The 12,500-nt window shown below is 39.1% G+C and overlaps 2 protein-coding genes across 2 annotated transcripts in view; one reads left to right on the top strand and one right to left on the bottom strand.

The window, feature by feature from the left end:
• LOC119572876 overlaps window positions 1–2,758 on the top strand; it is a 4,685-nt gene extending 1,927 nt beyond the window's left edge. Inside the window, exons 4-9 of the mRNA XM_037919812.1 lie at window positions 1–140; window positions 300–448; window positions 562–1,539; window positions 1,705–1,875; window positions 2,017–2,185; window positions 2,333–2,758. The exon at window positions 1–140 is cut by the window's left edge and continues 20 nt beyond it. Of these exons, the coding sequence (XP_037775740.1) occupies window positions 1–140; window positions 300–448; window positions 562–1,539; window positions 1,705–1,875; window positions 2,017–2,185; window positions 2,333–2,445 (1,720 nt within the window). The 3' untranslated portion in view covers window positions 2,446–2,758. The remainder of the gene's footprint in view (window positions 141–299; window positions 449–561; window positions 1,540–1,704; window positions 1,876–2,016; window positions 2,186–2,332) is intronic.
• A 7,037-nt stretch (window positions 2,759–9,795) lies between these two features.
• The window catches only part of LOC119572877 (chondroitin proteoglycan 2-like), a 5,609-nt gene continuing 2,904 nt past the window's right edge, over window positions 9,796–12,500 (bottom strand). The window contains 5 exon segments of the mRNA XM_037919813.1: window positions 9,796–10,186; window positions 10,336–10,504; window positions 10,667–10,837; window positions 11,050–12,024; window positions 12,138–12,286. Of these exon segments, the coding sequence (XP_037775741.1) occupies window positions 10,074–10,186; window positions 10,336–10,504; window positions 10,667–10,837; window positions 11,050–12,024; window positions 12,138–12,286 (1,577 nt within the window). The 3' untranslated portion in view covers window positions 9,796–10,073.

Raw genomic sequence — 12,500 nt, 5'->3', positions numbered from 1 at the left:
GGAGTGCGGAGGTGACTTAGTGTTCAATCCTGCAAAAGAACAGTGCGATCTTCCAACCAATTATGAATGCCCTAAGCCAGTGATTTGCGGCTGCCATTGCCGATATCCAGTCGACGGGGAGTGCAATGCTTACTATGACTGTAAGTAATCAATAAAATGCTACTACTTCATCTGTTATTTTAGAAATACGAACTAATAATGTCCTTTGTCAATATTCTTGTTTTATTTATTCATTCTTATTCATAAATTACCTTTTGTTCTGATATACTTGTATAATATATTTGTATAAACTTTCACAGGCAAGGACAACGAGGCGGAGAAGAAGTACTGCTCAGAAGGCCTGCTGTTCAACCCCGATACCCGCATGTGCGACGTCGCTGCCAATGTTGACTGCCCGACTGATCCTCCAACACCTGGACTTTGCGATGAAAACGTCTTCGATTCCGACGTTAGTTGTTCTTTCTCCTTCTCTCTCCAATAATTGATACTAATTAGCTAATTGCAGACATCAGTTACCATAGTTACATAGCCATGGCACTAATACAAAGGCCTTATCAACAGCCTGACTGCAAGTTCTGGGCCGCCAACAACGATTGTCACTGCAAGTGGACGGATGGTGACTGCTCCTGGCAGCACTTCGTCGCCCGCGCTTGTCCCCGCAGCTGCGCCTGCCACGACCATGTGGACGTCACCAAGCCTCCTGTGATTGAATACCCTTGCGTGAACTGCTCTACCGGCCAACAGTACTGGCAGCATCCCAGCGACTGCCGCAAGTTCATTCAGTGCGCACCGTATGGTCCTCAGGAGATGCCATGTGGAGAGGGAACAGTGTGGGACCAAAATCTGCTCACCTGCAACCATGCATGGGCTACCCAGTGCTTGACAGGTAACTTCCTTCTCGCTAACGGAAGCTGTTCAGGATGCTCAGGATGTACTCCTCCTGCAAAGCCCACAACCAGACCTCCTACCCAGAAGCCTGTCACACCAGGCAACTTCCCATGTGTGGATTGCTCCACTGGCCAGCAGTATTGGCAGCATCCTACCGACTGTCACAAGTTCATTCAGTGTGCACCTTACGGCCCCCAGGAGATGCCATGCCCTGCAGGAACCAGGTGGGACCAGAAGATCCTCACTTGCAACCACGAATGGAACACCCCATGTGTGACAGGCAACTATCTTTTGGATGACGGAAGCTGCTCGGGTTGTACTGACTGTGCTCCTCCACCAACCTCAAGCCCAGACAGTTGCAGTGGCGAGCACCCAGACTGCAAGCATTGGGCTGCCAATGGTGACTGCACCTGCAAGCCAAACACTGACTGTTATTGGCAGAATGAAGTGGCTAAAATGTGCCCCAAGACCTGCCGAGGAGAGTGTGGGGATAAGCCAGCTACCCCACCAACTGACGATTGCATCAAATGTCCTAATTATAGTGGTCTTTTCCCACACCCGAAAGACTGCACCAAATGGGTTCACTGCGACCACTTCATCCCATACGTGAAGGACTGCCCTGCGAATCTGCACTTTAATCCAACACTTAAGGTAATCAAAGATTTTATTGGTAGGACAACAATCTGGGATATAACTTCATTTAATACACTTCATATATACTATTTTGATACAAACTTTAAGAAGTGATATGCACATATCATTTTCCTTCATGTTGGCTACCCATTCATGCTATGTGATTCTATGTGTTTTGAAAAGGTATGTGACTGGCCATGGCGTGCAGGCTGTGCCTCAGGTGACAATGATGACTGCGTCATTCCACCTGACCCAAAACCAACCGGCCCCCCAACCCCTCCAGATCCCGCATGCACATGTGAATGTTGCCACATTCCTCATCCGGAGGACTGCACATCCTATTATTACTGTGATGTAAATTGAATTTTTATACCCATCCTTTAAATTTGCCGTTTCATATCGATGGCATATGACATATTTGGGTGTATTGCTGTGAGACATCTGTTATATAATATCTAAGATGCACTGACTCTTTAGATATTAAACCATTTTCAGGTGAACAAGAACAAGACCTTCCACACATGCTCTGAAGGCCTTGTCTTCAACCCGGAATTAGATACATGTGTTTTCGCTGAGCAATACCCACAGTGTGTCATTGAACAGCCTCCAGAGTGCGAGTGCGACTGTCACTATCCTTCTGAGATTTGCAGCGAATATTATATTTGTAAGTAACGATTATTATTTTCAGGAACTAAGAAACCAGAAATCAAGGATATCTCTCCTTTGCCTTATACTGAACACTGATGTTTTATATCTGCGCATAAATATGTCCTCTTTCTATGCACTTAATGATTTCACGTGTTCTTTCCAGGCAACAATGGTGTACCTGAGAAGACGGAGTGCCCCTCTGGTCTCCTTTGGAACCAAACGATAAAGTCATGTGACCTTCCTCAGAACGTCCAGTGCGCAACAAGGCGAAAGTAAGATGCCCAACAGGGAAAACGATTAACATAAGGAAAATTGACAGAAAATTTGAATGGAAAGAAAATTCCCGATTGCCTAGAAATATGATTAAGAATACTACAAATGTAATGTTCTAGAAATTCTGATGGTCTCTGCGACTTTGGCTTCTGGTAGAGTCTAGAGTTATTAACCAACATGCACTAGATATTGTGATTTGTAATTATACTTGTTTTCCGAGGGCATGTGTAGACGCTTTACTTGGAACTTCTTCTGTTATGTTTCATTAAAATCTTTGTTATCAATTGGTAAAGTTTATTAAATGTAAACAATATTTTTTAGTGTTTTACTACCTTAGTACTTCATTCTGTTATGCTTAGTACCATCAGAAACAGAAATATGATAAAAAAGGATAAGTAAATATATCAGGAGCTTTTCCTTTGTAACTTCCGAATATACTGTAGTTGCAAGATATCTCCATGGAAATCCCTACACTAAGAAGCAAAAACAAAGCTTACGGCCACACTTTGCAAACCATGCAATACTGTGGTCATACTTACATTCTGTTCAAATACAGTAAAAGAAAAACTGGCAACTCAGCTCGAGGTCTGGAGTTCAAAGCGCCAAGTCGTTCTTGAAGAAAAATAATAATGTGGTGTTGAATGCAGTAACTTGAAATAAAAAAGTAATAAAAATATTGTATATAAGTATTTTTTTTTACTTCAAACATATAGATATAAATATTAAGAATCAACTGAACAAAATAGACTTGGCAAATCGGAAACGATGGTTCAGGATGAGTGTGTAATAAAAGTCAAAATGCGTTAAATTTTGAGATACACGAGAAAAAGGTTTGAATACTTGAGTACTTTCTTGCTATTTATATCTGCCTCTTATAATTTTGCGAAGCTGCAGACAAACATTAGTGCTCCTGCGTTAAGGCATTAGCTTCCACTAGAATATATAGTAAATAGCCAAAGCAGATCATCAAGTTCTTTGTGTGGACATAATTGCGTTCTGCATTAGAATCTCTTGCGGCACATATGATTAGGCCGAATGCATTTCTTGCTAATTTTTGAAGATGAATCACCTTAGCTCCACTGTTTATATTCTTGGATAAACCATTTTTATGAATAGTTTACAAATAATTATTACTTTCATTTAATACAAAATCTTGGTACGCAATAACTTGGGCATAAAGTAATAGGCACATAACAAAATAAGTTCATGACACAAACATTACATCCTCCATGAATTTATCGCAGTTTCAGGCAAAATGCATCACATCCTTACCAGTAGGGAGTTCATGCTTTCTGATATGTAATCAGGCCTTCCAATGCTGTGGAGACCCTGATATAATTTGAAGACGGGACTAACCTACCATTATCACAATGATCGTGTCTTTTTGCTGATCCTGTAAATAACAAAATCGTTTTTTTATATAGTTATTCATGCGTTCTGCCTTTGTATTGCAGCGTGCCAGTTTTTCCTTTCCTGGGACTTGATTTTCTATAGATTATATACACATATGCATATATATATATATATATATATATATATATATATATATATATATATATATATATATACACACACACACACACACACAAACAAACACACACACACACACACACACACACACACACACACACACACACACACACGCACGCACACACACACATACACTATTCATGTTGACAAATGTATAAAAGGTATGAATGAGAATGAATATCTTTGACCGGTTTCGATTGTATCTAAATATATATGTATATATATATATATATATATATATATATATATATATATATATATATATATATATATATATATATATACATGTATGTGTGTATGTTTGTGTGCGTGTACACAGACACAGACACACACACACACACACACACACACACATATATATATATATATATATATATATATATATATATATATATATATATATATATATATACATATATATATATACACACACACATATGTATATATTCGAATATATGTATACATACACATATATGTGTCCGTGTATATATATATATATATATATATATATATATATATATATATATATATATATATATATATATATATATATATATATATAGCCCAAGTCAGTGCCGGGTAAATAGAGATGGTGACTCGATAAAAAAAAAAAAAAAAACAAAAAAAAAAAAAAGAAAAGAAAAGAAAAAAAAAAAAAACACCGGGCGGAAGGCAATGGCAAACCACCGCTCTAAATTGCCAAGAAAATCATGGAAGCCCATGATCGTCAAGGCCGCGGTGGCCGAATAGTTGGAGCGTCGAACTCAACACTGTCACGACGGCAATCTGAGTTCGAGTCACCGGCCGGCGCGTTGTTCCCTTGGGCAAGGAACTTCACCTCGATTGCCTACCTAGCCACTGGGTGGCCAAGCCAGCCCAAGTCAGTGCTGGTCCCAAGCCCGGATAAAATAGAGAGAATGATTACCTAAAAGGTAACACCGGCACTCTCCGTGGAAAGGAACTGGGGACCCTACCACGTACTCACTCCAAGAGCATCACAACATGAAAACTACAATTAAGTATCATGCTGTGACCACGGCGGCTCAGACATGAACCTACCGTTAAAAAAAAAAAAAAAAAAAAAAAAAAAAAAAAAAAAATATATATATATATATACATACACACACATACATACATTCATACATATATATGTATGTATATATATATATATATATATATATATATATATATATATATATATATATATATATAGAATGTATAAATATACCGGGAAACTTATTTATCTGATTTCACTGAACAAGTCACTAACAGTCTTCAAAATCTTAAGTCAGAAGAACATGTTGTTATTACAAAACCTGATAAAGGAAGGGGCATTGTGTTATTGAATAGAACTGATTACATTGACAAACTCTCTTCTATAGTTTCTGATTCGTCTAAATTCCAACTGTTAAATGTCAACCTGGCCACCCACTTGTTAAAACTAGAGGACAAGCTAAACAGAATTATACGACCTTTAAAACAATCCTTGATGAAACCATATATCATTCTATCTTTTCAGCTAGTTCTCGTGCTGGTTTTATGTATAGTCTCCCAAAAGTACATAAACTAGGTTTACCCCTTAGACCAATTATTTCATCTATTGGCACCTTCACTTATAACCTCTAACATTTAACGAATACACGATTTCCAACTCATCGAATTTCGTAAATGAAATCGGTCATTTAAGATTCGATGACACCATAATTATGGCTAGTTTTGACGTCGAGTCTTTGTTCACGAATGTACCTCTAGCAGAGACCACACAAATCATCACTAACAATACTACAGCAGATTACCTTTCGCAATTTGGTTTAGAAAAGAAACAGTTACTTTCTTTTAAATATTGTCACAAAAGATTAAGTTTTTACTTTTGATAACCGCCTGTACACTCAGATTGATGGTGTTGCTATGGGTTCTCCCATTGGCCCTCGTTATGCTAATGCTTTTCTATGTTATCATGAAAGGAAATGGCTACAAGACAGCCCACTAGAATTTAAACCCTTGTTTTACAAAGATACATAGACGATACTTTTCTTGTGTTCAAACACCCATAACATGTACAACTGTTCCTATCCTACCTGAATAACCAACACCGCAACTTAATGTTTACCTGTGAAATTGAAAAAGAAAACCAATTTTCCTTTCTTGATACGCTTATCACCAAAGAAAACGGTCGCCTGTACACTACTGTTTACAGAAACCTACTCTTACTGGTTTGGGAATGCATTATTTGAGTTACTCACCACAAAAGTATAAGGTTAATAGCTTATCAACTTTAATTAATAGAGCATATTACATTTGCTCTTCCGGGTCCCTGCTTGATAAAGAAATGAAGTTCTTATCACATTATTTTGAAATGGATGGCTACCCAAATAGTATTTTCCATAAAACTCTGAGGTCAATTACAAGTTTTGCCAACCTTTAAAACTTAGGTCTGTCCCCAAGCAAACCAAATATATCCAATTAACATATTTCGGACGATTAAGTTATTGCGTTCGAAAACAATTACGTGAGTTACTTAAATATTCGTTCCCCCAAATAAAATTCAATATAGTTTTCACAAATAACCATACTGTTACGCCGACCGCCTCGTCTCTCTGCCACCAACACAAGGCCGGCTAGGCAGACGGCGTGCTATTCACAGGGTCGCGAACACTGAACAGCTCCAAGAGGCACCGAGCACCACAGCGTCCCAGAACAACACGAGGGGAAACGCCAAGTGGCGAGGCAGGGCACGAAATAAACACAAAATGACAGTCTTTCCTTTATTTACACAAGTTATTTACCCATACACTTTTCTATAGGCACAATACAGGGGGAAACCAGCATGTCACACTGCACGATACAGCTTATAACAGGGCAACACAAAGTTTGTCAGGTCACAAGGGCACACACGAGGTCTTCACAGGAGCAACACCCAACTCCGTCTCTTGGCTTGTTCCTCCGCTCCTCCGCTCACAACCAGTTGCGTCATGTTTGCCCAGGTCCCTTCATGTTAACACATGCCCAGGTCATCCTTTTCATGTTAACACATGTTTGCACAGAGACAAAGACCCACTGGCGTAGCAATACTATCAACACTTATTTAAAGAGAGAGTCTTTTGCTCCTGGCTTATGTTCAAACATTGTATATATGTTTAATTGTCCTAGCTGTAATACTAGGTATATTGGATCAACAACTCGTTGGTTCAAATATAGAATTCTCTGAGCAAACCGGGGTTCTCTGCAATACGCCAACATTCACACACACAACACCACCCCTACACTCACAGTGATTTCAAAATTCTGTCTACATCTGCCAACAGACTCGACCTCCTAATCTCGGAATCTTTGTTTATTAACAAGATGAAACCAGAGTTAAACAACAACTCATCAGTCACACAGTTATTTACGGTGTAATTACGTGACCGTAATTACTTATTTAGTTGTTTATGGTATGTTTTTTTTCGGTCTTTTAGTTTGTACATACGTTTTCCCCTATTGTTCCGTCCATTTTTTCTTTTTGTTTCGATTATTTCAAGCTTTTTTAACTTTGAACTGCTATTTCTTGCCTGGTCTGGCTCCAATATATTCATTTTGTTTTTTTGTTCCTTCTTTGTAGCACTGAGGATGAAGACGGTCGTCTTTGAAACGTTTGCTTAATAAAGATGTTCATCACAGCCTTGGCTATTATTTTCATCGTATACTTATATATAGATAGATATATAGATAGACAGATGCATAAACAGATACACAGATAGACAGATAGACTACACACACGCATACACACATACACACATATGTGTGTGTGTGTGTGTCTGCACATATGCTTGTGTTCACATACATACACACACACATGCTTTCTATATATATATATATATATATATATATATATATATATATATATATATATATATATATATATAATGAATATATATGTATATATATGTATATATATAAATATATACATATATATATATATATATACATACACATACACACAAACACACACATACACACATTTATGTGTGTGTGTGTGTAAGATACTAATCATAATAATGATGATAGTAATAGAAAAGATATTAACACTATATATATATATATATATATATATATATATATATATATATATATATATATATACATATATATATATATATATATATATATATATATATATATATATATATATATGTATACACACTATGTATATATGTATATATAGTATGTGTAAGATACTAATCATAATAATGATGATAATAATAGAAAAGATATTAACACTAATGGCAATCGTGATGAAAATATCAATAACAATAATGATAATAATGAAATAGTAATAATAGGAATGGTATGGGTAATAATAATAATGATAATAATTATCATTATCATTACTGTTGTCGTTATCAGTATCACTACTGTAGTCACCATTATCATTATCATTACTAGCATTGTTCTTGTTATTTTGTTGTTTTACTATTTGTGTTATTATCATAGTTATCATAATCATTATTACACCTTATCATTACTATTATCGTTGGTATTGTTACTAATATGAGGCCGTGGTGGCCGAGTGGTTAAAGCATCGGACTCGAGACTGTCACGACGGCAATCTGAGTTCGAGGGTTCGAGTCACCGGCCGGCGCGTTGTTCCCTTGGGCAAGGAACTTCGCCTCGATTGCCTACCTAGCCACTGGGTGGCCAAGCCAGCCAAAGTCAGTACCGGTCCCAGACCCGGGTAAATAGAGATGGCGACTCGATAAAAACACCGGGCGGAAGGCAACGACACCACCGCTCTAAATTGCCAAGAAAATCATGGAAGTCCATGATCGCCAACGTCCTTGTGGGACAGGGCACTTGAAAAAAAATTGTTACTAATGATGTTATTGTTCTTATTATTACTGTTATATTTTATTGTCATTTCTATTATTGTTAATATTCTTATTGTTATTATTCTTTCTGTTATTACTATCATCTTTATTATTATCATCACCATTGTTTTTTAAAGTAATAGTAAAGAAGAGATGAGGAGTTGGGGAGAGAGGAGAAGGATGATGGGAAGAGGACAGAGGCAATAAAACGAGGACGTGGGGGGGAGGGAGGCGTGATGGCGATAGATGATAAAAGCTTGCTATTTCATTGTCAATGTTATTATTGATGCAATTATTATTATTATTATTATATTATTATTATTATTATTATTATTATTATCATTACAACTATCAGGAAAATTATCGTTACCGTTGTCATTATTATCGTTATTATAATTATCATTATCATGATCATCATTAATCACGAACATCCTTATTTGCCTGTCAGTGCAGTAGAGAAATGGTAAGTTTAATCAGAATATAAAACTTGGTTGGAAGTGGGATCTCTTTGGCGAAATTTTATATATGATATCTTATATTCGCGGAAGGTTTGAGGATCCTTCACGTCTGTCACTTTGCACGTAGGATGCAAAGAAACGGGATGTGTGAAAAGAACAGGGAAGTAGTCATTTATATTTGGTGTGTATATTGCGCGTAGTTTATCCGAATCTCTGTTTTGCTTCCTCTTTCTCTTCAATAAGCAGTACTTTTTGCACTCCATGTTTTACTTTCATGATTATACTTGTTTCTAGGCCATAGATGAGCTGTCTCTAGTACTTGACATGGAGAACTGAGCTACCGGCTTTCCAATACATACCACTTTGATGCACTGAGTGTCGAGTGTTTTGACTTATACAGTGACATGCAAGCCACACTTTTTCTACTAGCAAAACAGTTCATCGTATTCCTCCAGTGTTTTATTTTCGGTTAGAAGTTAATTATAATATGCGATTTGTTTTGGGGAAAAAAAACATGCTTTTTCGAGGTGCATTGCAAGTAGAATTCTAAAACAGTAAACCATAAGAAATTTTGGCAAAGAAATATAATCATTTGAAAACAATATTATAAATGATAAAAAAAAAAACATTGTCCAGGAAATATCTGTTCCAAACCCATTATTTGTTCATGTTTTTTTCACAACGCGTAATTCTTAGAGAAGGTCATAAGGACGCTTCACCATAGGCAATAGAAAGATTCCTGTCAGTCAAGTGTGTTTCGGATCGAATATCCCGGCCTTGATACACGGTCGAGGCCTTACGTTCTCCTATTACTGCAGTCGACGTTCTCGGCATAGTCACATGACTTCTGTTCTTGGTTCCAGAGGAGACCGGAGGGGCATTCCTTCTTCACGGGCACATGGTCGATACCTGGGAAAAGTATAAAAAGAAATCATACACTGCTTAAAGAAGGGACCTGTTTATGCGTGGATATGACACGTTAGTATTCAATATAAGGTTAGAATGAAATATGTTCGAAGTTTGATATCCCAGTTGCTGAAAAATACTTCGTCACTCACAGTCATAATATTCGCTGCAAATCTTTGAGGGATAGTGACAGTCACACTCGCAAACGGGAGGCACCTCAATGTCACACTGTGGGTAATCTTGAGGGTACACACACGTATCCATTTCCGGGTGGAATACTAGCCCAGACGGGCACGTGAAGAAGGTAATGTTCTTGTTCACCTGAAAACAGTTTAATCTCTCCTGAGTCATTGTGTTTAGATATTACTTCAGTCAGACTGCACTAGATATACCAGATTCAATCATATGTACATTTCAGAGTGAAAACAACTACGTAAATCATCAAATATAAAGGATAGATTCAAATAAAAAGAAATATCCTACATCACAGTAGTAATAGGCTGTGCAGTCAGTCGGATGAGGGAGATGGCAACATTCGCATGTGCATTCGGGGCTGGGTGTGGGAGGGGGGCCGGTAACCGGTGGATCAGTGGGAATTACACAACTCTGGTGCTCCCCTGAGGTACAGCCTGCCCGATCTGGCCAGTCGCATACCTTTTTAAACGAGTTAAGATTTAGACATCACCAATAGAAGATGAAACTTATAGATCAAAGTGCCATGTTTACAGAACACATAAAGCATGAAAGAGGCCAACCGAAAGTGTGCAAAATAGTCAGAAGCAAGGATACTCAAAATTGGGGACCCAATGAGATATCCCGGTTGGGATTAAGTCGAATAGTGTGTTTTTCCTGAAATCTCTAGGTACCTTGATTGCTGGGTTAAAGTGCAAGCCAGCGGGGCAGTCCTTCACGTAGGGGGTGAAGTGGTCACAGTGAACCCACTTGGTACAGGCCTTCGGGTGTGGGAAAAGACCACTGTAAGAAGGACACACGAGGTTGCATTCGTCTATTGATGGAGTACTTGGCCCACAGTCCCCTCGACAGGTCTTGGGACACATTGAAGCCACTTGGTTCGCCCAAGTACAGTCACTGCCTGCCTTGCAGGTGCAGGCTCCACTGGCAGCCCAGTGCTTGCAGTCTGGATTCTCACCACCGCAGCCAACTGGTGATGAGGTGGTCACAGTTGGGCATCCGGTACAACCCGAACAGCTTCCATTAGGTAGAAGGTAGTTGCCTGTCACACATGGGGTGTTCCATTCGTGGTTGCAAGTGAGGATCTTCTGGTCCCACCTGGTTCCTGCAGGGCATGGCATCTCCTGGGCGCCGTAAGGTGCACACTGAATGAACTTGTGACAGTCGGTAGGATGCTGCCAATACTGCTGGCCAGTGGAGCAATCCACACATGTGAAGTTGCCTGGTGTGACAGGCTTCTGGGTAGGAGGTCTGGTTGTGGGCTTTGCAGGAGGAGTACATCCTGAGCATCCTGAACAGCTTCCGTTAGCGAGAAGGAAGTTGCCTGTCAAGCACTGGGTAGCCCATTCATGGTTGCAGGTGAGCAGATTTTGGTCCCACACTGTTCCCTCTCCACATGGCATCTCCTGAGGACCATACGGTGCGCACTGAATGAACTTGCGGCAGTCGCTGGGATGCTGCCAGTACTGTTGGCCGGTAGAGCAGTTCACGCAAAGGTATTCAGTCACAGGAGGCTTGGTGACGTCCACATGGTCGTGGCAGGCGCAGCTGCGGGGACAAGCGCGGGCGACGAAGTGCTGCCAGGAGCAGTCACCATCCGTCCACTTGCAGTGACAGTCGTTGTTGGCGGCCCAGAACTTGCAGTCAGGCTGTTGATAAGGTCTTTGGATTAGTGCCATGGATATGTAACTATGGTAACTGATGTCTGCCATTAGCTTATTAGTATCAGTTATAGGATGGAGAAAGAGATAGAGCAACTAACGTCGGAATCGAAGACGTTTCCATTGCAAGGTCCAGGTGTTGGAGGATCAGTCGGGCAGTCAACATTGGCAGCGATGTCGCACATGCGGGTATCGGGGTTGAACAGCAGGCCTTCTGAGCAGTACTTCTTCTCCGCCTCGTTGCCCCTGCCTGAAGGTAGAATAAATTCATAATTAATCTTCTAAAAAATGTAGTTAATAACGGAAAATATGACAGATTAAAAAAACATATAACTGAGAATATCCAAGTGAAATTGTCATACTAATACTATGTATTGACTGCAAAGATGACATGGGGTATGCTTGATAAGTGAAAAGTATAAAATGAGGAGCCAGTTTATGAATAAAAGCTATTACATAAAGGT

This window comes from Penaeus monodon, chromosome 5, assembly GCF_015228065.2.
Source record: "Penaeus monodon isolate SGIC_2016 chromosome 5, NSTDA_Pmon_1, whole genome shotgun sequence".
In the NCBI taxonomy this organism is placed as follows: Eukaryota; Metazoa; Arthropoda; class Malacostraca; order Decapoda; family Penaeidae; genus Penaeus; species Penaeus monodon.
The sequence above is the reverse complement of the archived record's forward strand: the minus strand, read 5'-3'. Positions and strand labels throughout refer to the sequence as shown.